The sequence below is a fragment of the Cnephaeus nilssonii genome (assembly GCF_951640355.1).
Source record: "Cnephaeus nilssonii genome assembly, chromosome: 21".
NCBI lineage: Eukaryota > Metazoa > Chordata > Mammalia > Chiroptera > Vespertilionidae > Cnephaeus > Cnephaeus nilssonii.
The window spans coordinates 7,847,100-7,874,317 of NC_137092.1; the positions used below are offsets into that span (position 1 = coordinate 7,847,100).

At 43.7% G+C, this 27,218-nt stretch overlaps 1 protein-coding gene across 5 annotated transcripts in view; it reads left to right on the forward strand.

Moving 5' to 3' along the window:
• Positions 1-10,992: 10,992 nt before the first annotated feature.
• The window catches only part of LRIG2 (leucine rich repeats and immunoglobulin like domains 2), a 45,821-nt gene continuing 29,595 nt past the window's right edge, over positions 10,993-27,218 (forward strand). Inside the window, exons 1-2 of one of the 5 annotated variants that reach the window (XM_079762166.1) lie at positions 11,298-11,432; positions 14,626-14,803. Coding sequence is in view for 2 of the 5 variants with exons in the window: in XM_079762164.1 (XP_079618290.1) it covers positions 11,197-11,432 (236 nt within the window). In the remaining 3 variants the exon portion in view is untranslated. Of the gene's footprint in view, positions 11,433-11,753; positions 12,201-14,000; positions 14,804-17,318; positions 18,228-27,218 lie in introns of those variants that run through there. The other 4 variants (XM_079762164.1, XM_079762168.1, XM_079762167.1 and 1 more) reach the window with 4 other exon arrangements.

The following is a 27,218-nucleotide window of genomic DNA, read 5'->3' on the forward strand; positions in this document are numbered from 1 at the left end:
TTTTTGTTGAATTTATTGGGGTGACACTGGTCAACATAATTATAAAGGTTTAGGTGCACAATTCCACAACACATCATCTGTACACGGTGTTGTGTGTTCACCACCCTAAGTCAAGTCTTCTTCCATCACCTTTATCCCCGCTGTGCATACCTCCTCCACCTCCCCCACCTCCCCTACATAGTCTTGTACACAAACATTCAGAGCAGTTTCATTTTTAATAGACAAAAACTGGAAATGGCTCAAATATCCATCAATAATAAATAAACATATTGAGGTACATCCCATACCATGGAATATTACTCAGCTATAAAAATGAATGAAATATTGATGCACACATTAGCATGATGGACCGCAAAATAATTATATCACATAAGAGAAGCCAGACCAAAAAAAAAAGTACATGTTGTGCTATTTAATTTTCATAAAACTCTAGACTATGCAAACTAATCTATAGTGACAGAAGACAGACAGAGGTCAGGATTGGTGGGTGTTGGGAATGGATTACAGAGGAGCACAGGGACACTTTGGGGAGTAAGGGAAGGCACATTATCTTTTAAAAATATATATTTTTATTGATTTTAGAGAGAGGAAGAGATGAAACATTGATGAGAGAAACATCGATTGGCTGCCTCCTGCACGCGTCCTACTGGGGATCGAGTCCTGACCTCCTGGTTCATGGGCCAATGCTCAACCACAGAGCCACACTGGCTGGGTGGTACATTACCTTGATCATGGTTATGGTTTCACAGGTGTATATGCAGGTGTCAAAACTCACCCAGTTGTAAACTTTAAATATCTAGGCAGTTAATGATATGTCAATTCCATCTCAATAAAGCTGAAATTTAAAAAGGAAAATGTGGAAAGGAACAGTATGGGACACTGTAAGCTCTGAAGTTAGGACTTGGGAAAGAATGACTTAATTTTCCCTTTTTGTGCTGTTTAAATTTTTATGGGGAAAAATAAGTAAAAAATGAAAAGTTTTAAAAATAAAATTATTTACACTAGCCAAAAAAAAAAAAAAATCAGGCGGTTTGGAGCCCAGAAGTTAATGGATTTGGAAAAACTTCAAAATGGTTGCATGTAGAACAGAAAAGCTGCTATAACATCTGTTCAGAGATGAGCTAGTTACCGAGACTGCAAAGGCTGAGCTGGAAGCTCTTTCAAAGGTCTCCTCTGGTCCTCTTCCCTTGGAGCGAAGTCTTTGGGACTCAGCTGTAATGAGAGAATAGCCTCCTGCCTCTCTGGGATTGAATGAGAGGTTTGGGGGTTAAGAAACCTGGTCATTGTTCAAGTTTAACAATGAGTAATTAGCACTTAGAACATGCAAGGTACTAATTGTCTTTGTTGTCATTGTAATGGTCATAGCAGAGGACTTTAGATACGGTATCTTCTTCAATTCTAACAGTCATCTATGATATGGGTATTATTATTTTCAAAAAATATTTTTATTGATTTCAGAGAGGAAGAGAGAGGGAGAGAGAGATAGAAACATCAATGATGAGAGAGAATCATTGATCGGCTGCCTTCTGCACACCCCACACTGGGGACAGAGCCTGAAACCTGGGTATGTGCCTTTGACTGGAATCGAACCCAGGGCCCTTTAGTCCACTCTAGCCACTGAGCCAAACCAGCTAGGGCTTAATATATTTTTATTGATTTCAGAGAGGAAGGGAGAGGGAGAGAGAGAAACATCAATGATGAGAGAGAGCCATTGATCGGCTGCCTCCTGCACACCCCACACTAGGGATCAAGCCCGCAACCTGGGCATGTGCCCTGACTGGGAATCGAAATGTGACCTCCTGGTTCATAGGATGATGCTGAACCACTGAGCCACGCCAGCTGGGCCTTCACCATCACTTTATACTGAAATGAAAAAGATAGAGTCCCTGCTCTTGAGGCACCATGGTCTGGTGGGGGAGACTGGCATAGAAACACATTGACCCTAACATTGATGAGCCTTGTAAGTGTGTACAAAGTACCACAAAAGGACTAAAGAAGACACCCCCACCCTGCCTCGGGAAAATGGGTAAAGTGGCCTTTGAGCTGGACCTTGAAGGATAGGGGGGTTTGCCATGTAGAAAAGGGGAAAGAGTGTTGCAGGCAAGGCACTGAGGCATCAGACATGGAAGCATACCAGACTGGGGGGAGAGCCGATAATGCTAAGAGAGAGTCGAGTGGTGCAGCGGGAGATGAGAATGGAGGCAGCTTGTGAGAGGCCTTCATGGGCATTGAGGAGCCACAGGGAGTGTGTCAGAGAGTAGCAGGGTCAGAGCTGCCGTGTGGGTACTGGGGTAACTCCACCTCTACAACGTAACAAGGAGAACCTGAGATTTTGCCACAATTTGAGAGACCCCGCGCTCAAACCAGTTACGATGTTGGGAGAAGAGGAGCTACCACTCTGGTTATTGTTTTGCTTCTGCTTAGGGGAGTCAGCCTTGCGCTGTGGGTCCTACAAGGGGCGGGAAGGGGCTCCAGCACAATACTTGCTCCTTTCCTGTGAAATAGAAACACCAGGCATGCTTCTTTGTCCATTGTGATTGCTGCCTAGAGAGGAAAATACTTGATTGGGATGCTATCCAGTGCAACCAACAGAAAAACAGACTTGAGTACGGAATTTATCAACTCATGATGTTAGAAAGTCCTGAGGTAGCTAGCTTTAAATAAGGCTTGATCTTTCTTCTCAGCTGTGTTTGTGCTACAGCTGACTCCCTTTGGGGTCCTAAGCTGGCTAAAAGCACCCCCAGGGCCACCTGCTTTCTCATTCACACTCAGCAGGAGAGACAGCATTGTCCTCCCTGTATTCCCACCAACAGCCTCTTTAGTAGCATGCATCATAGTGGCTGAGGATAAAACGCAATGATTACCTTAGCCTTCAGGGGCCTCTTGCTTGATCTCTGGAGTGAGGGAAGGAGTCATCTTCCTTAGGACTAAATAGATCTCCAATTTTAAAACAGGACTGCTGGGAAAGTAGCAACAGGTCAACCAACAACCATCCTCCACAGTTAGGTATCAGAGATGCAGAGGACTTGCTCAGTTAACCCGATGATTTCCATATAACCTTATTCATTGGTTCTTTTTAAAAAATGTTTTATTGATTTCAAAGAGGAAGGGAGAGGGAGAGGGAGATAGAAACATCAAAGATGAGAGAAAATCATTGATTGGCTTCCTCCTGCTCCCCCTCCACTGGGGATCGAGCCTGCAACCCCTGGCATGTGCCCTGACCGGGAATCGAACTGTGACCTCCTGGTTCATAGGCCGATGCTCAACCTCTGAATCACACCGGCCGGACTCATTGGTTCTTAGTAGCCCCCCAAACTTCACACTCAGGGCAGCCTCTATTTAATCCTGTGATTCTCAGCTCCCTCAGAGATTGTGATTTCAGTGGCCTAGACTTCAGTGTTCTGATTGCAGCTCACCAGATGATTCCAGTGGGCAGCCAGGGCTGAGGAACATTGCTTTACTCTTTCATTATTGCCACTTCTTCAGTCATAGTTATGAGTTTGTGTAGCTGAACTATGTTGAATGTAAACGTATCAGAAGAATTCGGCCAACATATTGAAGGGACCTAAGTCCTGCCACCTAAAGCTGCTTTGGGGGACATTGATTTAAGCTGTTGATTAAGAAATGAGACTCAGAAAGAACCTTTGACCCTCTCCCCTTTCCTGCCCTGGAGATTTGGAAAGAGAAACTGCTTCAGGAAGGAGATCTTAGGATGTCAACTCAGCTTAATTGGAATTGAGTTTGGTAAATAGAGGGCTTCAGAAGGGCCTATTAGCGAGACCCCCCTTGTGTCCCATTGTTTCCCAGTCACCCAGCAGGGATTTTCCTGCCCCGTGTGCTCTTCCTGGGCTTCCTGTAAATCGCACATTCTCACTTCTGACATCCAATACCCCCTCCCCTCCCCCTTCCTCCTCTGTCCAAAACTGTCTTATATACCCAGTGTTAGCTCACTGTCTTCGGAATTGTCATTCCCATGTGAATTCCCCATGCACATGTATTAAAACTTTGATTTTCTCCTGTTAATCTGTTAATTTGATTATCAGTCCAGCCAGAACTTAGAAGGTGGGAGGGAAAATATTAATATTTTTTTATCCCCCACAACATAATTAAAATAAACAATAACTAACACTTATGGAGACATATATATTCCAGGCACATTGCAAGGTGTTTTACATGCATTATCGCATTTCATCCACTCAGCAATCTTATGACATAGAGAATATTATCTTTTTCACAGGAAAGAAAACTGAGGCCCAAAGAACTTAATTGTCCAAGGTCATGGATCTAGTGTGTGCCTAAGATAGGATCCCTTGCATTTAACTCATTTTACACAGTGTTTGTCTCAGAACCATAAATATAAGAGATTAATTTATAGTTCATTTCCCAATCCTTTCTGGTCCCTGACACTTTTGTAAGGGATCTGTCAGGGCCTGCAAGGTGACATTCACTGAGGTTTTGTTTTTAAACCACCTCTTAGAGTCTCCTGCACAATCTACCACCTTTTATATACACTGTATTGTACCCAAGGAAATTACTCCTAGTATTTATCTATAGGTAGAAAATGGGGTGTGATCCAAATACGTGTTCACAAATTACACTTAGCGTTTATATCTATACACACACCCCTGTATTTAAACACATATAAAAGTTATGGATGTAGTACAAGGGACAGAACGTTGATTTAGAGTTTCGCTTTTGACTAGCACTGTGACCTTAGACAAACACCCATATTTGTTAGTTTGCTTTTTATAATCTCTAAAGTGGGGAGACAGTGCTTGCTTTTTCTAACTGTGACTATCTGAGGTTTGAATGAGATCCCAAACCTAACAAGGAGTCTCGACCATACATTTTTTGCTGGCTAATGAGCTGTCCATATGAACTCTAGTAAATGTGTATGACGTGTCTTCATCACCTTTTATAGGTAACGTTGCATCTCTGTGTATCCCAGTTGATGAGCCATAGATTTCCCTCCCCTTGTTTATGGACGAACCTCTGGAGTTCTGTTTAATGTGCATGGGTCAGGCGTTGCGAATTTAAATAGAAAGCAGGGGAAAGAACAGAAGGAAAGAGTGGGAGAGCCATTTTTACAACTTACATACTAACATTTTTATTTTTAATTTTTATTTTTTTAACTACAAAACAAGTCACTGTTGTCTGGGATGGGAGAAATGGGCCCTTTTATACACTGTTGGTGAGAGTGTTCATTGGTCTACAATTTTGGAGAGCTAGTTATCCAATTAAAGACCAACATAAATAAAAAATTAACAAGTGTAAACTCATATTTATACCAAGATTTAGTAGAAAAAAAGGAATGAGAAGATAGACAACAGGTAGTTAATGGTGGCTATCCCTGGGAGAAGTTCCACTTTTTACTTTATATTCTTCTGCACAGTTTGAACTAACAGACAAGCATTTATTATTATTATATTTTGCAAAAAAACAAAAGAAGCCCAGAGCAGAGGCCCAGTGGATGTGCGCAGATCAGCTGTGCTCCGGTGTCCTCACTCCCTGGCCCACAGGCCCAGGAGGGCGCTGACCCCTGCCTGGCAGGCCTTCCGCGTGCTGTTTTGCTGTCCATTACCAGCTGCTTAAGCAGCAGGTTCCCGGTGGCTGGTCAGCTGGAACCTGCTTCTGGAAGACAAACAGGAAGGACGCAGCTAGCTGTCAGTGGCCGCACTGACAGGAAAATAATTTAAATCTTAAAACACTGAGGAAAACTTCCTGCCTCTGCCTGGAGAGGGGAGCGAGCCAGACAGCCCTGGAAGCCTTGCATTTGCGTGAATGACCAGCATCCAGCCTCGGGTCCTCCACGCTTAGTGAGGGCTGCGGGCCCACCAGCTACGTCTCACTGGGTCCGGATCCCTTAGGTTTAACTGGAGCTCCCTTCTCGTATGCAAGGTGCCTGCAGGACCTCAGGGCAGAGAGAGATTAGGGGAGGCAATACTATAGGGTAGGACTCAGGTAGATGGACAGCAGATCCTTGCTCTGACGCTTTCTAGTTGTGTGGCCTTAGGTCAGTGGTCGGCAAACCGCGGCTCTCGAGCCACATGCGGCTCTTTGGCCCCTTGAGTGTGGCTTGGCGTTAGAACCACTTCTTCAAAATAGACTTGCCCAGGCCGAAAACTGACTTCCGCGCATGGGCCACAAAGTTTCAAAATCGCACTGTATTTTGTGGAAGAGCCACACTCAAGGGGCCAAAGAGCCGCATGTGGCTCGCGAGCTGCGGTTTGCCGACCACTGCCTTAGGCAAATTATTTCACCTTTCTGAACCTAAATTTCCTTACCTGTAAGCTAGGGAAAACCAACCTACTTGTATTATAGGGTTGGAGGTGCTGCTACCTGTAAAGGCTTAACTCTCTGCCTGATATAGAAGCATGCTCAATCAATGCCACCTTTATGTTTGCTGGGAGCCTCGTTTCCTACCACTCCCTGCAGTGGCCGTGGCTAAGAATCTGGGCTCTGTTATTTATTACAAGTGTGACTTTGGACAGACCTCTTTGGGCCTCAGTTTTCTCATGGGCAATAAGAGCGTAAGGATTCCCATCTCCTGGCCCTTGTGAACATTAACTGAGATAGGTACATACAACCGTGAAATGCCTGGAACATAGGCATGCAGGAATCAGGCTGTTACAATTTGCTGAAGAAATATTAGCATGTTTCCTATAAAAAAATACAAGTTTTATAAAACCATCTTCCACACCCCTGCCTGCCCTGGCCTCAGACTCTCAGAAAACGAGCTGCTGGTTCCAGTCTGAAGGTGTCTTGAGCTCCTGTGTTTCAGGATGTTCCTGTCTCAACCGCTTCCTCCTCCTCCGGCTTCTCTTTCCCTCCCTGCCAGGAGGCCTCTCATTAGTCCAATTAATAAACCGCTACTGTCATCTCAGTTTAGTCCCAAGAGCAGGGTCCCTTGGGGATGTGCATTATGCTGGGGAAGTGAGGTGGGGGAGCTGCAGGGACACCCTCATTTCCACGGGGGAGTGGAACAAGGAACCAGGGTTGGCAGCAGATGGGCCTCCCTGGGCGGGGTCTCCTGGGACATCATCAGGATAATCAGTGAGAGCTTCATTATACAGAATGAGTCCGGCTGTTTGGCAGAGCACCAGGGTCCCTTTCAGGGACTGGAAGGTTCTGCCCTGGAGATAATGACAACCCTGAGGCCTCTGGCCTTCTGGGCACTGGCCTTCAGCTCTCTCCTGGGCATGCACATACACACACGTGCACGTGCAGGCACGCACGCCAGTTCCCTGAGCTTTCACTCAGCTGAAGAGTTTGTGGGTACATTCCAGGCCTGGAAGGCGGTAAACAGGGTGAGCTTGGAGGGCCCAGAAACGCACGACTGCTCCTGTTGATTGCTGAGAATAAGCAAACCCTGAGGTTCCCAAGAGCTTATTAAACCATCACAATGCCTCATCCAGAGTGACAGCAGGTTCTCACCCAGTCTTAGAAGGATAGAGGATAATGGGACTGACAAGTTAGCTCAGAAGCTCAGGCAGCCCAGGGACAGGCTGATTGGGTGGGTGCACAATGGAGTCAGCATTTTCAACCCCAAAACGAGATTATGCTGAGGCTGGGGAGGAAGCCAGATGTGTGTGTGTGTGTGTGAAAGAGAGAGAGAGAGAGAGAGAGAGAGAGAGAGAGAGAGAGAGAGAGAGGGAAAGAGAGAGAGAGGTGTGTCATGCGGTCATGGTTTGTTGGGAAATCAGCCCAGTTATTCCCTCAGTCAGTTACATTGTACATACCTGTTCAGGCTTATATTTAGGCAAAAGTTTATATTCACATCAAACTCATTCTGCTGACACCTGGCTCCTCCCTGCTGCACTGTCAGCACTCGTGTTCACCACCTAGAAGTATGAGCTCTATGCTGGCCTCAGTCCCAGGTGAATGTGGGTTGTTTCCCTTTATCTCATTGATTTGTAGGCGGTTTTTTTTTTGTGTGTGCAAATTCTGGATAATTTGTTGGTTATGTATGTTGCAAATATCTTTTTGTGGTGTCTTTTGTGAGTGAAATTTTATTTTAATGTGTTCAAATTTATCCTTTTCTTTTATGGTTAATGATTTTCTTCCCTTTTCAGATATCCTTTGCTACTCCAAAGTGAAAAGGATGGTCTTTCCTATTCTCTTCTAAAAGCTGCATGGTTTTGCCTCTCATTTTTAGGTCTTGAATTGATTTTTGAATGTGATGTGAGAAAGGATCCAGTTCCATTTCTTTCCATATGATTATCTGATGATCTCAGCCCATTTATTGAAAAGCCTGTCCTTTCTCCCCTGTTCTGAAGTTACACCTACGCCATAAATCAAATGTCCCATGAAGTCTCTGATATGCACCAAAAGTCTATTAAACTTACGCTCTGGAGACACTACACTTTTTAATTACTAATAGCTTTCAAAACCTATCTTGATATTTGATAAAACAAGTTCTTCTACATTTCACACCTCCCCCCCGCCCCCAACAACCGAAGAAGAGTATCTTGGTTACTATTTTGTTCTTGCACTGCCATGCCCATTGGGGATTTTTATTGGAATTGTATAAATCTACAAATCAACATGAAATAGTTGATACCTTTATAATAACAATTCTTTCAGTCTAAAATCATAGTGTAACTCTCCATCTACTTAGGTCTTTTTAAAATACTTTCTTAAAAATATGTTTTTATTTTTTAAAATATATTTTTATTGATTTAGAGAGGAAGGGAGAGGGAGAGAGAGATAGAAACATCAATGATGAGAGAATCATTACTTGGCTTCCTCCTGCACATCCCACACTGGGGATCGATCCTGCAACTGAGGCATGTGCCCTGAATGGGAATCAAACCGTGACCTCTTGGTTCATAGGTAGATGTTCAACCACTGAGCCACATTGGTCGGGCTAAAATACTTTTAAATAACATTTTGTAGTGTTTTCCATATACTTTTTCTCTTGCTCTAGGTATGTTAGCTTTGAAAAAATATACATTATAGTTGATGATTTATTAGAATAATATTGATGTATGTTGATCTTGTAGTCATAATCTTGTTGAACCTTTTTACTGATTCCAATCATTTACCTGAAGATTCTTTTGGCTTTTTTTTTTTCTCCAGATAAAAAAACAGAAACAGAGTTTTAAAAGTATAATTGTGACTCCAAACCCACCATGGAAAGATTGATTTCAGTTACTTTCTAGGACAATACTGTGACCTAGGCATTGCCAGTCTCTTGAACCTGCAGGTTTTTAATTTGGAAGAGTCAGGAAACCCATAGTCATGTCAGCCAGCCTGTCTCGGGTGAATCTACAAATCAACATGAAATAATTGATACCTTTATAATAACAAATAGCTCTCTGGGCTTGTTTCCTCATCAGCAATAACTGTCTTGCCAATTTCACAGTCATTGAGGGAATAAACAAAGTAACAGATGCAAAGTCTCCTTGAAACGTATAAAAGCTAAAGTCTTATTCATATTCTTGGCTATAATACATAGTTGAGTGAGCATAAGGTGGTTGATCATCACTGTTCCTAGTAGGTTTTCCATAGTCTCTGCTTCAGGATAAATAAAAAATGTCCTCACACCCAGCCTCCACTTTGTTGACTGTTCAACACTCTCTTTATCTACATGTTCTATTTGCTTTTCTGTGAGTGTGTATATAAGACAGCATTCTCCAAAACAGAGGACAGAAGAGTATTTTCCTTAGAGACATGCCTTGCAGGTGCTGTCCCATCATTTATTGAACTCGAAGCTAGAATAGAAACTGGAGGTACACAGATGAGTGAATGAACCGGGCCTCTGCCTTCAGGATGGTGCGTGGTCCATCTCCCATAGTGACGACATGATTCCTGTTAGGAGAGTGGAGTTGACACCCACCCGCAGGACTACAGCAGCTGAAGACAAGTAGGAGGGTGCAGAGGAGGCCCTAGCTGGGCTCTGGAGGCTTAGGGGCCAGATGGAGGCCCCAGAATCCTTTTTATGTTTGTGACTTGGAAGGTAGTCCAGTCCCTCTGCCATTCCCCTTTCTTAGAACCCAGAGAAGATAAACGACTATTTTCTATAACTATATAGTATAGCAATTTTCTTTCTTTTCTAAGGAAATATTTTTATTGATTTCAGAGAGGAAGGGAGAGGGAGAAAGAGATAGAAACATCAATGATGAGAGAGAATTTTGATCGGCTACCTCATGCACGCCCCCTACTGGGGATACCGCAACTCAGGCATATGCCCTTGACCAGAAATGAACCCGGGATCCTTTAGTCCGCAGCCACGGAAGTTCTATCCACTGAGCCAAATCGGCTAGGCTAGTATAGGAATTTTCAACATTTTACAGCTCATGGCACACATCAACTAATTACTAAAATTATGCGGCGGCACACTAAAAAAATATATATAGGACAATCTGACAAAAAATAGGTATAATTTTGATTGATATACAACAAATAATTATAATCGTAATTACCTACCCATTTTGCTCCAAAGTGCCTTAAAAAAAAATCAAATGCCTATACTTATCTATAAGGATTTCTGGTACCAAAGAATTAACCAATCAGACGCAATCTTATGCGTGGTGACCGATAAGATGCGACTCTATAATATGACCTATGTATTTAAGGTTCAAGACTGGGCATTCACACTGGAGCGCTGTTGTTGTGTTGGTTGTTGTCATTTGGCAATCTAAGGGAAAAGAGTTCCGTGCCCCTGGCTAAATAGGTATTCCATGCTTTAAAAATTCTTGTGGCACACGGGTTGAAAATCACTGCTATAGTAGATAAACTCCAAGTTGGAACTTGCAACTCTCAGCGCTTGGGCACTCCTTGCTTCCTCTTAAGGAGCAACTGCGCCCTCCAGCGGAGAAACGGTGGGGGAACCACAGAAGGGCGCCCCAAAGTGCCAGACACCTGAAGTCCTCCTTAAGGACCTCCTTGTTTCCGGCCCCGCCCCCTCCACGGAGTCCCGCCTCCGACGCGATCCCGTCCTGTGGCACCGATTGGTCGGCTCCTGTGCGTGAAGACGTTGCGTCGCGGGGCGGGGCGGAGGAGCGTTGTCTGTAGGGCTTCAGCCGTGTGTCCTGGGTCGCCGCCCCCGCTGCCTCGCTGTGTCCGCCCCTCGCCTGTCTAGAGGATCCGGGCGACCGCAGGGCTCGGGGTGGTCGCGCAGCGGACGAGCGTCTCCGCGAAGCCGTCCTTTCCAGCTGGCGGCTCTTCTCGGCCGGGTCCAGGTCGGGGAGGAAAATGGCGCCGGCGCCCCGAGGCGTCCGGGAGGCGCCGCTGCTGCAGTGTCGGTGCGGACCCCTTTGCCGGCTCCTTCTCCTCGCCCAGGCCTTCCTCCTGCTGCCGGCCGCCCGGGCGGGCCTCTGCCCCGCGCCCTGCTCCTGCCGCCTCCCTCTGCTGGACTGCAGTCGCAGGAAACTGCCGGCGCCGAGCTGGAGGGCGCTGTCGAGCCCCCTGCCCCCCGACGCCGCCAGCCTGTGAGTAGAGTTGCCGAACCGGGGTGGGGGCGTCTAAGGAGAGGGGCGCTCTCCTTCCAAGGCGGACCAGCGGGGAACCGGCCTGGTCGGAGGGCGCGGTCGGGAGCCCAGGTTCTGAAGAGAAACGCCGTTAGGATGTTGTGAACTTTGGAGAGGGGGCTCAGAAACCTGCTGCTAAGGTTCTGGAGACTCATGACGAGCTGAGTTGAGATTCCTGGGGCCCGGGAGGCTGTGAAGCCTGGGTGGGCGGGGCTGGGGCGGGGGCATTAAGGACTCCGTGGGCCTGGGCACCGGCATTGACTGTGGATGGGGGTGCCTCATCCAGTGTGTACCTCAGCTGGAATGGTCCCCGGGCATGTGGATTTTATAAACACGACCGTCGAAGACACACGAACTGTCTTTTGTCCCTAGTTTGCATTTTGGCTCACTCTGTGCTGCAGTTTTGATACGTTACAAGGTTAAAACTAGACGTGTTAGGAGAGCTAGTACTACCCCGAACAAATGCCTTTGCAAGTAGCATTCTTGGTCTAATTTAGAAAAGGAGTATTCTTTCCAAGAGCATGTTGTGTTTTAATTGTTTTCAAGTGCATTTCTTGTGGCAGAGAATCTAAAAAACCAGCCCTCTTTGTTTATGTATGAGAGGCAAGTGCAGTGATTGGTTGAATTCTTCTGGAGACTCCGCTGCTGAATGCTCGTTTTGACAGGCCTGTGTTAGTGGCACCGAGGAGCGCACTGGCCTGAGTCAGCCTGGTGGCATTAGGAGCAACAGTAGGTATTAAACGCTGAAATTATGGGCCTTCTTAACCACCAACGTACAGTTATTTCTCTGCCACTAACTGAGTAATTCATTTATTAATTGACCGACTTCTAGTACAGCTGTCTCCAAAAAAGAGTCACAAAAAAGAATAGCTTGAGGTGCAATTAAAATGAGGGTCTGTTTGGATTTTCAGTGGAAAATAGAGTACAAATGGAAGGTCTCTGTCTGCCACAGAGGTTATTTATACATTTGCAAATAGGTTAGGATAGATAGAAAAGAAAGCTACCTCATAAATTCCTTGAGAAAATGAAGGTAGTTTAAAATACCAAATGCTGTAATAGCATAGATCTGCAACATAATAAAATGCTTTCTGTTGTTTTAAGATGTAACACCTGCAGCTAGTTTGGTTCTCTTGATGCAAATAAAATTTAAAAATTTATATCAATGTTCAGCATAGTCTTTTTAAACCTAGCACAGCGTCTTTGTAATGCAGCAAGTGCCTTTTTCTAAAAAATTCTTGGAACAGCTGATTATGACAGAATAAATTTGGTGCAGGTTTCAAAACAACACAACTTTATTTATCTGTAATTGAAATAAATATGCCCCACTTTTTAAGATCCTCCATTGGTAGGTAAACAATAATTAGATATAGTTTTATGTAAGAAACATTTTATGTCTAGGTATGATTTTTGTTTAATTGAGATAAATTTCCTAAAGCCAAATGACATTAAAAAGTTTTAAATGTTCTAGAATGAAATAGACATTTTTCAGTTGAAGTAAAATGCCTTGGAGAGCAATTCTGTTGTAGAAATGTAATTGATGGAAGTCTTACAATAGCAGAACAACTCGACATATTAGAAGGTGGGCTTGTGCTTTTTTAAACTGAGAAAGGTAACAGTTTTCATAAGTTGCCTTCAGCTGTAAAATCACCAGATACATATGGGTTTCTTTATGTAATTTTGAATTTTTAAAACACATGCAAATGCTTAAATATATTAGTGATTCAAACTCCAATGCTCAAATTTGTGGCCATCATCAAAAAGATTGTGGACACAATTCATTAATCCTGGTTTTTGAAATATGTCTGCCTCTGGTTCCTGGCACAGAGCTCCTGAAACCCTTATAATTTCCTAAGGGATAAGAGTACTAGGAACTTCTTTCTTTTTAATATTTGGTCTTTGACCTTGTTTCCAGACACAAGGCTCTTAAATCCTTTGGAATTTCCTGGGTGATAGGAGTGTCTTTTGATCTAAAGAGACACCTCTTGGTTGGCTCCTGTATAGCTTCAGGATGGGGTCTGGTTACCAGAAAGACGAATCTTGTCATAAGAAGCTTGGGACTTTCAGCCTCTCTCCCCTTCATCCTGGAAGGGGGAAAAGGGTTGGAGATTGAGTTTAATAGTTGAATATGCCTATGTGATAAAGTCGCCATAAAAATCCCCAAATCTCTGGGGTTGGTGAACAGATCTACGTGCCAGGAGGGTGGTGTACCCCACCTCCATCAGGGACAGGAGCTCCTTTACTGGACCCTGATAGATCTCACCCTATGTATCTCTTCACCTGCCGGTTGTGTCCTTGGTCGTATCTTTTGTTCTGTAATAAACCAGTAAATGTAAGTGTACCAGTAAATGTAAGTGTTTCTCTGAGTTCTGTGAGCTTTGCAGGCGATTGAATCTAATGACGGGGTCATGGGAACCTCCGATTTGTAGCCAAGTTGGACAGAAAGTCTGGGTAACATGGGTAATTACTACCTGTGATTAGTGCCTGAACTGGGGGTGCAGTCTTGTGGGACTGAGCCTTTACTCAGTGAGATCTGCACTAACTGTAGTTAGTGTTGGAATTGCATTGAATTGCAGGATACCTGGCTGGTGTTGGAGAAATGATTGGTGTGGGGAAGAGAAAAAACTCACACATCTGGCATCAGAAGTATTATGTGTGTGAGTAAAGGAAGAAACAGGTGATAAACATTTTTTGCTTGATCAAAGTTTAGCCAGGTTCCCGAACCTTCTCCTTGGCCATCTGTGCACATCCTTGTAAAATACAGTTTTAGCAAGAACCTTGCCATGTCAGTTTAGCAAGAAGCCCCTATCCTCGATATTGGATTGGGTTCCTTCCCTATACCATGTCCCAGGTGATAGCTGATCACTCTGACCTTTTTTTTTTTTTTTTTTTTTTTAGCAAGAATCCTGTTAGGTCTGTTTAGTTAAAGCCTTCTTACCCCTGATGTTTTTCTCTTAGTATGTTTTATCCACTGACCCTACTCTGCTCCTTCGCTTTAAATTCCCATATATACAGGCAGCATTCGGCATTGAGCCCAGTTTCTTACCTACTTTAAAAAAATTTATTTCAGTGGTCCCTATGCCTAGCTCCCCATTCCCCAAGTTCTTTCTTACCATGCTTTAACAAGTATCATTGAATATTATTTTCCTTTTAACAGTTATGGTGCCACAACACCCATAGGATCAGATTCATCATTGGACCCCCAGACCTCTCACCCAGGACCCTAAAAGTGCATACCTTTGAAGCCTTTATCTTCCTCCTGACTGATTGATCGGGGATCCATTGGTGAGTCCGACTCCTGAACCATTGCTCCGGACAAACGTCCGTGGAAGCTGGTAAGGACAGATTGGATTCTTAGATTCTGTGTATACTCCAGAACAGCGGTCACCAACCGGTGGTCTGCGGACCACTGGTGGTCCGTGAGGTCTGAAAGGTTGGCAACCGCTGCTCCAGAAGATGGGATGGAGTCCTAGATAAACACAGGCTGGGTTAGAGTCTCAGGCAAGCAGCTGTTTGAAAAAAGATGGGTTAGAGTCCTAGGCTTCTTTGTTTGAAAGATACCAACTGGGCTGGAAGACTCTTCTTCCTGGCTCTCTCTCTGGTTGAACCCCTGTTCCACCAGCTCTGTCTACCTCCATTGTTGTTGGCATGCTTTTGCTGAGAATAATATGAAACTTCATTGGCCTCTTGGGGAAACTTGTCATCTCAAGCTGGCTCCTCTAAGACCTCTCCCTTCCCATTGTAGAAGCTGCTCCTTTCTCCTCATACCACCTTTAGTCTTCCCTTCAGTTCCCTTGAGTCCTATGATATGTCTCCCTCCAAACCCTTTCTCCTCCATCCCTCTGTCCACCAAGCCAGACCTTTTTCCCTGCCCGTCTCTATTGTCACTTAAACGTTGGGTTCCTTGCGTTGGGGGCTGTCTAGGGACTTAGGGATCCTCAGAAGCAAATGCTTGAGGCTGAAAAACCTGGAATAGACTGGATGTTTTGGTTAGCTAGATGGGCTTTGGAGACATCCAGACAGCTGCTAGATATTTCCTTGGTCACTCACCTAAAATTTGGTCGACAGCTTTCATTAGATTACATATCAGGGCACCACCTTGAATAAGGTCTTCCTTACTGGGTTTTAACAAATGATATATTTTTCTTTTAACACGGAATTTTTCCTGGACATTTGGTGTCACATTAAGTGAGATTTGCTAGATGACCCTGACTCATGGAAACGTGGTTTGGGAAAAGAAAGGATAAAAGAGTGGAAAATGTGGAACCTTTGATTCCTCGGTGGCCTTTGGTTGCCCGTGGTATGGAGCAGTAGCTGTGCTGCTCTTAGGTACTAAAGATAACTATCACCAGTGGAGATTAGAGATGGGTCCAATTACCAGGACATTGGTTCAGTCCCTTGGCTATTTTCTGTAATAGCTAAATTGAAACTAAAAGAGTGTGCTGAGTCAGACCTTGATACTAGACCAAACTCAAATTTCAGTGAGTCTGAGCTTTGGCCACTAACCCCAAGGGAAAAATTAGGCAAGGACAACAGAAAGTACCTCTTGGTGTGAGATAAGGGCAAAACCAAGGAACTATTTGAAACCAGGGAGTATAGTGTGAAGAAGTTGTTTCATATTGTGGCTCAGTAATAGCTTTCTGAAGAACATCCTTTAGTAAGATGTTCTGTGAGAGTAATTAATTTAGGAGCAGTATCTGGTTTTAAATGCTACAATAGGGGAAGAGCATGTTTGGGTTGATGCAGGATTTATAGCTCGTTATGGAACAATCACAGATGGCTCTATGTGATCCAGACACAAAGCAGGTCATTCCCAAGGGAACAGCCAGCCTGGTGGACTGCGTAAAAGCCACTGTAAGATCTGTTTACTCTGAAAAAGGGGACTAACTGCCCATTTCCCCCATAAATGCCAAGTGAACACCCCAGATGAAGTAGATAATATGTTTTCTGTATAAACTTTGTGGGATTATCTTTGTGATAATCCCACAGGCACTTGCTGAATGTGCCTGTTACTGAGTTCATGGTAAATGCTGTGGTTAAGGGGGACTCTTTTACATGGACACCCCACGTAACCTTACTGCTGTAAACCAAGGGGTAGTTGGGGAAGCCTTGTGAATTTGCTCTCTCAGCTTTGCTTCTGGGTTTCATAGATGCTAATAAAGATATTAGGTTAATTAATAGGAGAATGAAGAGAGAGTCAGTAGACTGGTCTTAGCAAGGCAGAAAAGTTTAAATCAGGGGTCCTCAAACTTTTTAAACAGGGGGCCAGTTCACTGTCCCTCAGACTGTTGGAGGGCCGGACTATAGTTTTAAAAAAAACTATGAACAAATTCCTATGCACACTGCACATATCTTATTTTGTAGTAAAAAAACAAAACGGCAAAAACACCCGCATGTGGCCCGCGGGCCGTAGTTTGAGGACACCTGGTTTAAATGGTTATTAAGAAAGAAGGTGAGCCCATCCAGTGTGGATCAGTGGTAGAGCATCCACCCATGAACCAGGAGGTCAGGGTTCGATTCCCAGTCAGGGCATATGACTGGGTTTTGGCTCTATCTCTAGTAGTGGGCATGTAGGAAGCAGCTGATTCTCTCTCATCATTGATGTTTCTCTCTTTCCCTCTCCCTCTCCCTTAAAAGCCATGGTGGGCACTAGCCGGTGTGGCTTAGTTGGTTGGGCGTCATCCTATGCACCAAAAGGTGGCCGGTTCAATTCCTAGTCAGGGCACATGCCCGGGTTGCTTGCAGGCTTGATCCCCTTTAGGGGCATGTAGGAGGCAACTGATTGATATGCACTCTCACATCAATGTTTCTCTTTCTCCCTTCCTCTCTGTCTAAAAATCAATAAAAATAGTTTTTAAAAATGTGGCGGTCTTTTTGTGCTACCCAGGGAGGGGCCCATTTGGCTTTGGCCTCGGTTCCCAGGTAACTTGAAGGAAAACTTTCACAATGCTCAGACCCCTTGATGTCCTGTCCTGCAAATGAAAGAAGAGGCTGTCCTCAAATTCCTTGCAGCAGGAACCCACTTTGGTGGCACCAACCTTGAGTTCTAGATGGAGCAGTACATCCACAAAGGAAGAGGGATGGATCATAAATCTGAAGGGAACCTGGGAGAAGCCTCTGCTGTCAGCTGCTCGTGCCACGGTTGCCATTGAAAACTTGGCTGATGTCAGTGTCACATGGTCCAGGAAGACTGGCCCGTGAGCTGTGCTGAAGTTTGCTGCTGCCACTGGAGCCCCTCCTCTTGCCGGCCACTTCACTCCTGGAACCTTCACCAACCAGATCCAGGCAGCCTTCTGGAAGCTGAGACTTCTGGTTGTTACTGATCGCAGGGCTGACCACCAGCCTCTCACAGAGGTGTCTTATGTTAACTTGCCTACCATTGCTCTGTGTAACAGACTCTCCTCTGCACTGAAGGACATTGCAACACACGTGGGCTCCCTCCGTGGGTCTGATGTGGATGCTGCCCTAGGAAGTACTGCACATGCATGGCACCATCTCTGAACACCCATGGGAGGTCATGCCTGACTTTTACCTTTACAGAGACCATGAAGAGATTGAAAGGCTGTGACCAAGGAGGAATTTCAGGGTGAATGGATGGCTCCAGCTCCCGAGTTCACTGCTGCTCAGCTTGAGGTCACAGACTGGTCTGAAGGTGCGCAGGTGCCTTCTGTGCCTATTCAGCCGTTTCCTACTGAAGAAGAGTGTTTAGCCTGCCACTCAAGACTTGTCTGCAGCCCCCATGCTCAGGCCACCAAATGGGTAGGAATAGCCACGGAGTGGGCTTAAGCCAGGGGTCCTCAAACTTTTTAAACAGGGGGCCAGTTCACTGTCCCTCAGACCGTTGGAGGGCCGGACTATAGTTTAAAAAAAAACAATGAACAAATTCCTATGCACACTGCACATATCTTATTTTGAAGTAAAAAAACAAAACGGCAAAAACACTCGCATGTGGCCCGCGGGCCGTAGTTTGAGGACGCCTGTTAAGCTCTTCTTCCATGGACTTTTAACAGAATGGAAATAAAGTTGATAGCAAATAAACAGTTTCTAAAAAAAAGAAAAAAAAAAGAAAATGGAAAAATGGGTGAATAAAGCAGACATGGAGAGGGTAAAAACAAAGGTTTTAATATAGGCCTACCTAAGTTTGAGCAGGCCAAGAGGCTTTCCTTCTAGTCCCCCAACATTAGCCCCAAATAAGTCTGCTCTATTTAAGTTTGGAGAAATTTAAAAATCCAAAGGCAGAGGTTACCATGAGAAACCTGACCAGCAATTTCTTGAGGCATTGGTAAGGCAGATTAAATTAGATAAAAATTGACTAAAGGGCTAGGGTCCTTTGGTTCAGCTCATGAGGGTGGTTGGTGTGGTAGGGATCCAAAGCTTCTTATACAAGAGTGGGTACAATGATCAGGAATTAGAGAAGTTTTCAAGATTCCTTAATATGGGAACCTCTTATACCATGGTACCAAACCCATTGGTGAAACCATGATGTAATTGAGAGAACATAATGAAAGTTGGAACATTATGGAAGTTTACATACATACAAATTAAACATTCCAACTTTCATATATATTATTGATATTAGAGGAAGGGAGAGGGAGAGAGACAGAAATATCAGTGATGAGAAAGAATCATTGATTGGCTACCTCTCGTATGCCGCACACTGGGGATCGAGCCTGCTACCTGGGCATGTGCACCAGTCGGGAATCAAACCGTGACTTCCTGGTTCATAGGTCGACTCTCAACCACTGAGCCATGCCGACTGGGCAAAAGTTGGAATGTTTAAATAGACTTTACTTAAAGAAGTTGTGTCTCCTTTATCTGAATATATTGTGGGAATGGACATTAAGTCTGGCTGGGGAACATTACCCTTACCTGGTATTGTAAAACTAAAGCCTGTTAATAATGTCCTAAAGGAGGTTACAGTGAGGAATTGTAAGGTACAAGTTTGTAGGAGAAGTGGTTATGGAGATGGACATTGTATCTGACTGGGGAATGTTTTCTCTACTCAATATTGTAAAACAGAAGGTATGTAAATCTACTCTTCAGACAATATTAGTTGGATATTCTAAATGGGAACCAGTAAGATTGCTCCAGCCTACACAGTGTAGAGTAGAAATTGGAGTGCTGGTATGGACAAATTCTCTGTGGGATAACTCTATGCGTATGGTAGGCTGGGCTTAGGGCAAAAGCCTGTGAGTGCCTACTGGCAACGACTCCTAGGACTTTGGACTAGAGCATTTCCATTTGAAGGGTAGTTATTGGCTTGCTATTGGACATTAATTGAAACCACCATCGTGACTAAAAGTCATAAAATAATCTTGAAACCTGAAATACTCATGATATCTTGCATAATGTCAGATAACACTCCAGTAGGGAGGACAGTGCCTAGAAATTTCCATAATAAAATGGAAATGGTTTATACAGGATCATGATACCTGGGGAATGCAAGGAGGAGATACTCAAGAGCAGAGAGCCTTTCCCCCTCGACTGACTTTGGAACTGTGTGAGGAGCTGCTAGATTCTATTGTCCCTTGGGCAGTCCTACAAACAGCTCCTGAGTGACCAACAAGGAGCTGCTTGGTTTGTGGATGGCAGTTCCAAGATGACTAGACAACATCCTATTTGGAAGGGAGAGGGAGAGAGAAACAACCCTTGGCTGCCTCCTGCACACCACCTACTGGGGATCGAGCCTCATCCTGGGCAGGTGCATGGAACAAGGCTCAACTGAGCCACACCTACCAGGGCAATGTTTGGGTTTTTACTGACTCCTGGGCAATGGCCAATGGCCTGACTATATGGTCAGGCAGAAAAGCAGTGAAAACCTGGCTTATTAAAGGGCTGCCCTTATAGGGCACAGATAGTCCTGTGGAGATCACTGTGAGACTTTGAGGGGTGCGTTAAAGTAGGACATGTTGGTGACCATCAGACCCTTTCCAGATTCAGAAGATGATTGGATTCAACAAGTAAATATCCCTGTGTGCTTGCTTGAGATGGCCACCTGGGTCTGTGAAATGGGTGGATATGGAGGCACTGCAGCAATGCAAGATGGGCTGCGTCTAGACGTGTTCCTCTTGCACCCTTTGAGGCTCAAAATGCAGTAAGCTCTCTTCTGTCTGCTGGGAAAAGGTACATCGCAGATGGCTATGTGGCATATTCCCGCGTGTGAAGGCCCTGAACATAGCTGGCAAGTGATACTGATATAGCCCTAGGCGGCGACAAATGGGTCCTGGCCGGAATACTGACTGACTGTGGACTGTCTTGCTTGTCTGATGGTAGATGCAAATGCTCAGTGCTATAAAAGAACCAGAACAGAAGATAATTGTACCAATTTGGATGGCTGACCATCATTAATGCAGACCAGGGAATATACTTTACAACCCAAAATGCCCAATAGTGGGCAGACAGGTATCCTCCTCAGAGTATAGTAAGTCCTCAGTTAATGTCATCGATAGGTTCTTGGAATGTGGTGAAGTAACGCATGATAAAACCAGTTTTACTGTAGGCTAACTGATACAAACGGCACTTCGTCAATGCTATAAGGACCTGCTGTACTAGTTGTTTTTTTTTTTAAATTTAAATACACGTTTTTATTAATTTTTGGAGAGGGAGAAAGGGAGAGGGATATATATAGAGAAACATGGATGAGAGAGAAACATCATCGATTGGCTGCCTCTGCACGCCCCCTACTAGGGATCGGGCAGCAATCCAGGCATGTGCTTTGACTGGGAATCTAACAGGTGACCTCTTGGTTTTTGGGTCGACCCTCAACCACTGAGCCACAAGGCCAAGCTGCTGAAGTGTATTTCCTGGTCTGCATAAATGATGGTCAGTTTGATAGAGAATTGGAATGGGCAGTTAAAACATTGGTTGTCTTAAAAGGGAAGAAATAAAGATGGGAAGGACTGGCTTACTACATACCTTCCTGATAGTGTGCTCACATTCCTCGTCAGGTGGCGCTCAAGAAGTGGCCCCACTAGATGAGTCCTCTTTTTCTGGTGGATATGGGGAAGAGGGGGTGGGGAAGGATGCTGGAGTGACGATGCAATTCTTACCAAGGGAGGAGTCTGCTGGCATAATGACTACTTTTTCTTCTCCATACACCTCAACTGTTTTTCCCCTACTTGTTGAAGTGGTTATAGCATTATGGCTGCATATATTTTAAATTAACTCTATTTTATTTACTTATTTTTAATATATTTTTATTGATTTCAGAGAGGAAGGAAGAGGGGGAGAGAGAGATAGAAACATCAGTGATGAGAGAGAATCATTGATTGGCTGCCTCCTGCACGCCCCACACTGGGGATCGAGCCGGCAACCCAGGCATGTGCCCTTGACCGGAATTGAACCTGGGACCCTTCAGTCCTCAGGCCGACGACACTCTGTCCACTGAGCCAAACCAGCTCGGGCAAGAAACTATATTTTTAAACTTTGGATCACAATTCCTAAATGCCTAATGGAGTAGATTGTGCCTGCATCCCATCTAGCAAAATTGAGGTTAATAATGAATACCAATATATTGCCTGGTGGTAAAAATAGCTCAGTGGGCCGAAACCGGTTTGGCTCAGTGGATAGAGCGTCGGCCTGCGGACTCAGGGGTCCCGGGTTCGATTCCGGTCAAGGGCATGTACGGGGGCACATCCCCAGTAGGGGGTGTGCAGGAGGCAGCTGATCGATGTTTCTCTCTCATCGATGTTTCTAGCTCTCTATCCCTCTCTCTTCCTCTCTGTAAAACATCAATAAAATATATATTAAAAAAAAATAGCTCAGTGGTTCTGCACCTCTGTAGCCTTATGCTAACTGAATAGAGGGAATTGCGGGGGAGGTACTTGCTACTGATATTCCTGTTTGTAATCTAGACCAGCATAGTGGCTGTACCTCATGTCCCATCCAAAGGTGGAAGAGGTTGGGTGTAAATGCAGAGAAGGAGCAATAGTAGCTGAGGGTAAAGGAATGGGTAAATGGTTTTGTAATGAGGGGAATTCAATACTAATCCCTCGAGGGAGGCTCGGAGTAAGAGATGGTATTGTGTGTTAATTCACTTATACCAGTTGACTGAAAGGGTGAAACCATGTGTTTGCTTAGACCTCTCCTGCTTTGGAACTTGACAAGATTGAGTAGAAGGAAGCCTGCAAACCTGAGTGGCCTTGCCTGTGTATTGTTTTGCTGGAAGGCGGTGTATGGCCACACACCAAGAGGGTACACTGTGGTCTCTGCCCCGGGTTCCTGGCACAGAGCTCCTGAAAGCCTTGTAATTTCCTAAGTGATAAGAGCACTATAGGAGCATCTTTTGTTCTAATATTTGGTCTTTGGAATTTTTCTGTAATTGCTTCAAACCACAAAGTGGTGAACTGAAAATGAGTCCTTTTAAAAAAGGTACAGATTAAATTTCCCTTCCACTTAAGGTCCCTCATGTTTACCTCAAGTGTTAGTACCTACCTTTATTTTCCATTTCCTCCTTTCATTTGTATTGTATTTTCACCTTACTTCTTTTTTTTTTTTTAAATATATTTTATTGTTTTTTTACAGAGAGGAAGGGAGAGGGATAGAGAGCTAGAAACATCGATGAGAGAGAAACATCGACCAGCTGCCTCCTGCACACCCCCTACCGGGGATGTGCCCGCAACCAATGTACATGCCCTTGACCGGAATCGAACCTGGGACCCTTCAGTCCGCAGACCGACGCTCCATCCACTGAGCCAAACCGGTTTCGGCATCACCTTACTTCTTACAGAGAAGTGAGATTGGCCATGGGGCTGAGCATACAGTGGGTTAGAATCCTGGTTCACTCTGATCAGCATGGGGTAGGCCTCTAGACCTCCATAAGCAGATATTAAGAGAAACTTCTTGCTTTGAATAATATCACCCTGTTCCAAGTCTGTACTCTAGAGTAAAGAACTGTGCTTATTCCTGGAAAGATTCCTCACCCCCTCTTTCCTCTTAACCCTCAGATGCTCAGTACCAACCAGTATCTGCCATGAGACTATCAGCACCAGTCTCATTATGCCCTCTATTCTTCTCTAACAGTCTCCACAAGAATCTCAGGACTTCAGGTTATCTGTCTCTCGCAAAGACATCCCCGACCCTCTTTGTGGCTTTATTTTTGTCATTAATAGGCATCATCTTTTGATATGCTACATATTTTACTTTGTCTTCTTTTCAGGAGATTATAATATATCTTAAAAGCATGGATTTTTGTATGTTTATTCATTGCTGTAGATCAGCTATTCTCAACCGGTGTGCCACAAGAATTTCTAAATACATGAAATACCTGAGGTCAGGGGCACTGACCTCTTTTCCCTTAGATTGTCAAATAAAAAAATGACAACAATCAACACAACAATAGCTGTCCAGTGTGAATGAATCAAAATTAACTTTTTTTGGGGTCAGATCGGCAAAAAATACAACATATTTTTTGGTGTGCTGCAGAATTTTAATTAATGTGTGCCATGAGATGAAAAAGGTTGAAAATCGCTGCTGTATATGAATGGTGACCAGCAGTAGATACTAAAAAATATTAGTTGAATGGAATGCAGTAGATTAATTACAGAAAGTATGTGGCTATGTCTTTTGAGGGAAATGAGGAGAAGCTCTGAAAGCAATTAAAGCAGTTCTTTCTCATTTGCTTCTCTAATACATATTTTAAACTAAAAAAAAAAAGTTTTATTGATTTTTAGAGAGAGGAAGGAAGAGGGATAGATTCAAACATCAACCAGAGAGGAACATCATCGATCGGCTGCCTCCTGCACACCCTCTATTGGGGATTGAGCTGACAATCCTGGCATGTGCCCTGACCAGGACCTGGCAACCTCTTGGTTCCTGGGTCGATGCTCAACCCCTGAGCCACGGATGGGCTCTCATATCTTATTAGATGATTTTTTTTCAGGGTACCTCATTCTCTGTAGTAAACATTCTGAATGAATCTGAGCATTATCTTAGCTAATTATTTGTATTTTAAGATCATCTTTTTTTTTTTTCCTGTTTTTTTCTTTATTGATTAAGGTATTACATATGTGTCCATATCCCCCCATTCCCCTTCCCCCCCCCCCCCATACTCTCACCCCTCTGGTGTCTGTGTCCATTGGTTAGGCTTATATTCATGCATACAAGTCCTTTGGTTGATCTCTCCCCCCATCTTTCTTTTTAAAATATAATGAGGATCATTGATTGGCTGCCTCCCGTATGCCCCCTACTGGGGATCGAGCCCACAACCCGCGCATGTACCCTTGATGGGAATTGAACCCGGGACCCTTCAGTTACTTACTCTAGTTCCCATCTCACACTATCTGGAATGTTTTGTCTAATTGCACTAAAATTCACAAAAACTTTTGCATGCACAAATAATTTTTCATTATTCTGATCATCTTTGTTTTTTAAAATATGTTTTTATTGATTTTAGAGAGGAAGGGAGAGGGAGAGCGAGATAGAAACATTGATGATGAGAGAGAATCATTAATAGCTGCCTCCTACATGCCCCCAGGTCATGTGCCCTTGACTAGAATCAAATCCAGTACCCTTCAGTCCACAGGCCAGTGCTCTATCCACTGAGCCAAACCAGCTAGGGCTGATCATCTTTGTTTTTAACAGGGCTTTGCAGCATCTATTAGGTATTTACTAAGTATTATTGAATAATCAGTTGACTTTAGAGTGTCATTATGGATTAGAGCTGTAGTTTGAGGAGTTTTTAATAGTCTACAACTTCATTCCAGCCTGTATACCAGACATGCATTTCTAAAGTTGGGATACTTCAAAGGCATTGTGGATGGCTTCCACATACCCATCTTTCTAAGCACTAGCAGAAACACCAGTTTTCTTTAAAATAGCCCTACTGGTAAGCGTCTAAAGCACATTTGGGGGGAAGGGAGATGCACTACCATCGTGTTTGCAGGATCTAATGTCTGTTGTTTTGGGTTTTCATACTGTTCTGATAAACTGTTTCACTTCCAACAGTCATTTCAAAGCATGTACAATATGCTTTTCTTTCATTGCATTAAAGATGTTAACATATTCTTTATCCTGGTCTATCTGGGGAAATGGTAAACAGAAGATGTAAGCTCATGATATTGGAATCCAGAAGCAATATTTAGCTTACTGCTTTAATTTATTGTAGAGGAGTAGTTCCAGTCAGTTAAGATTTTACCTTTGGAAGTGGATAATGGCTGCATGTACAAGAGATAAATACTCAGAAAAGGCGATTGTACTGGACCATCATCCTATTTCAAATCTAGTATTATATAACTTACTATTTACACACTGACCTGTATGCGAAGCATTTTGTTTATACTTTTTAATTTTCTAAGCTATCCGGTGAGGTTTGCTATTCTTTTAACAATAGAGGAGACTGAAGTTTAGAGAGGTTAAGTGACTTGCCCAAGGTCCCAGAATTGGGCATGCAAAATTTGATTCTTAAATGTAACTGTAGAATTTATATTTCCTGTTTTGTGGTTGTATGTTTTCAATCATTAAGAACTCAGGAAGGATAATGGAAGAAAATAAAACATGCCTCTTATTCTTTAAATGAATGCTCTCATCTTCCTACCACCTTAAACTTTTTGGATTCATAGAAGTGTTGTACGTTGTGTTACAAATAAGTAGTGCAGATGAAGGGTAGGAAGTTTAATTTGGAATAGCATTATGCTTTAATAAAATCTTATTTATCCTAAATGTATTTACTTAATGTTTCCAGCCATCTCTAGTTCAACCAAAAAACAAGTATGTTTCCAGGAAGCATTTATTCATAAAGCCTCTCAGAGTCTCAGATTTCATTTAGTCCTATTTCAACAGGCACTGAGGTTTCCTAGCTATGACAATTGATTAGAAGCAACAAATCGAGGACAATTTCAAGCAGCGCTGCTACAGATAGAAAGGCTGACTTTTGGTGTAAAGCTCTTAGTGGTGAAGAAAAAGCAAACCTAAAAGCAGACGATTTTAAGAGTTGTTTTGCAATCCTTTTCTTTAGTGCGCTCCACGAGTAGTACTCATGATCATCAGCCGATTAAATCAGTACTGTAATTGATCAGAATGATAATCCTGAGTATTATTTTTGAAAGTAAATTATGCTAGATAGACTCTAATGAGATGGGTTTTCATTTACAAAAGAAGGCAAATTATGCTGGATAAATGCATGAAGCATTATCATACTCATTGGGTCCTTATCTTTTAACTTTACAGAGGGCTCCTTTAAAGAAGTTTTGTTATTGTTGAAGTTCACAGTTTGGCCTATCAGTGCTGCAGATGACTCAAAAGTGTGTCTGTGTGACTGGGGAGGAGAAAACCCCTACATCCTTTGCAGTTAGCTTGCAGAACCGATTCTCCTTAGACTGTGGGGATTGCTCTGTACATCCTATAAATTATTTACACCCTGATGGTACTAAATGACTACATTAATGGCACCTCTGGCTCCACATGATATCAAGAACTTTAATAATTCATCATTTATTACAGATACATCCCTGTAGGTTAGCATGAGTGGGAGCTGAGTTTACAACACTGAGATAAGGCCTTCTCTGAAACTTTTACTTTCCAAACATTATATCCATAAATAGATACTTAGTCATATTAAAAAAATACGGGAAAGACTGTTGACTGTTACAAAGCTTTAGATTCTTTAGGTGATTAAAAAAACACACGTATTATTGATTTCAGAAAGGAAGGGAGAGGGAGAGAGAGAGAGAAACATCAATGATGAGAGAATCATTGATTGGCTGCCTTCTGCATGTCCCCTACTAGGGATCGAGCCCACAGTCCGGGTATGTG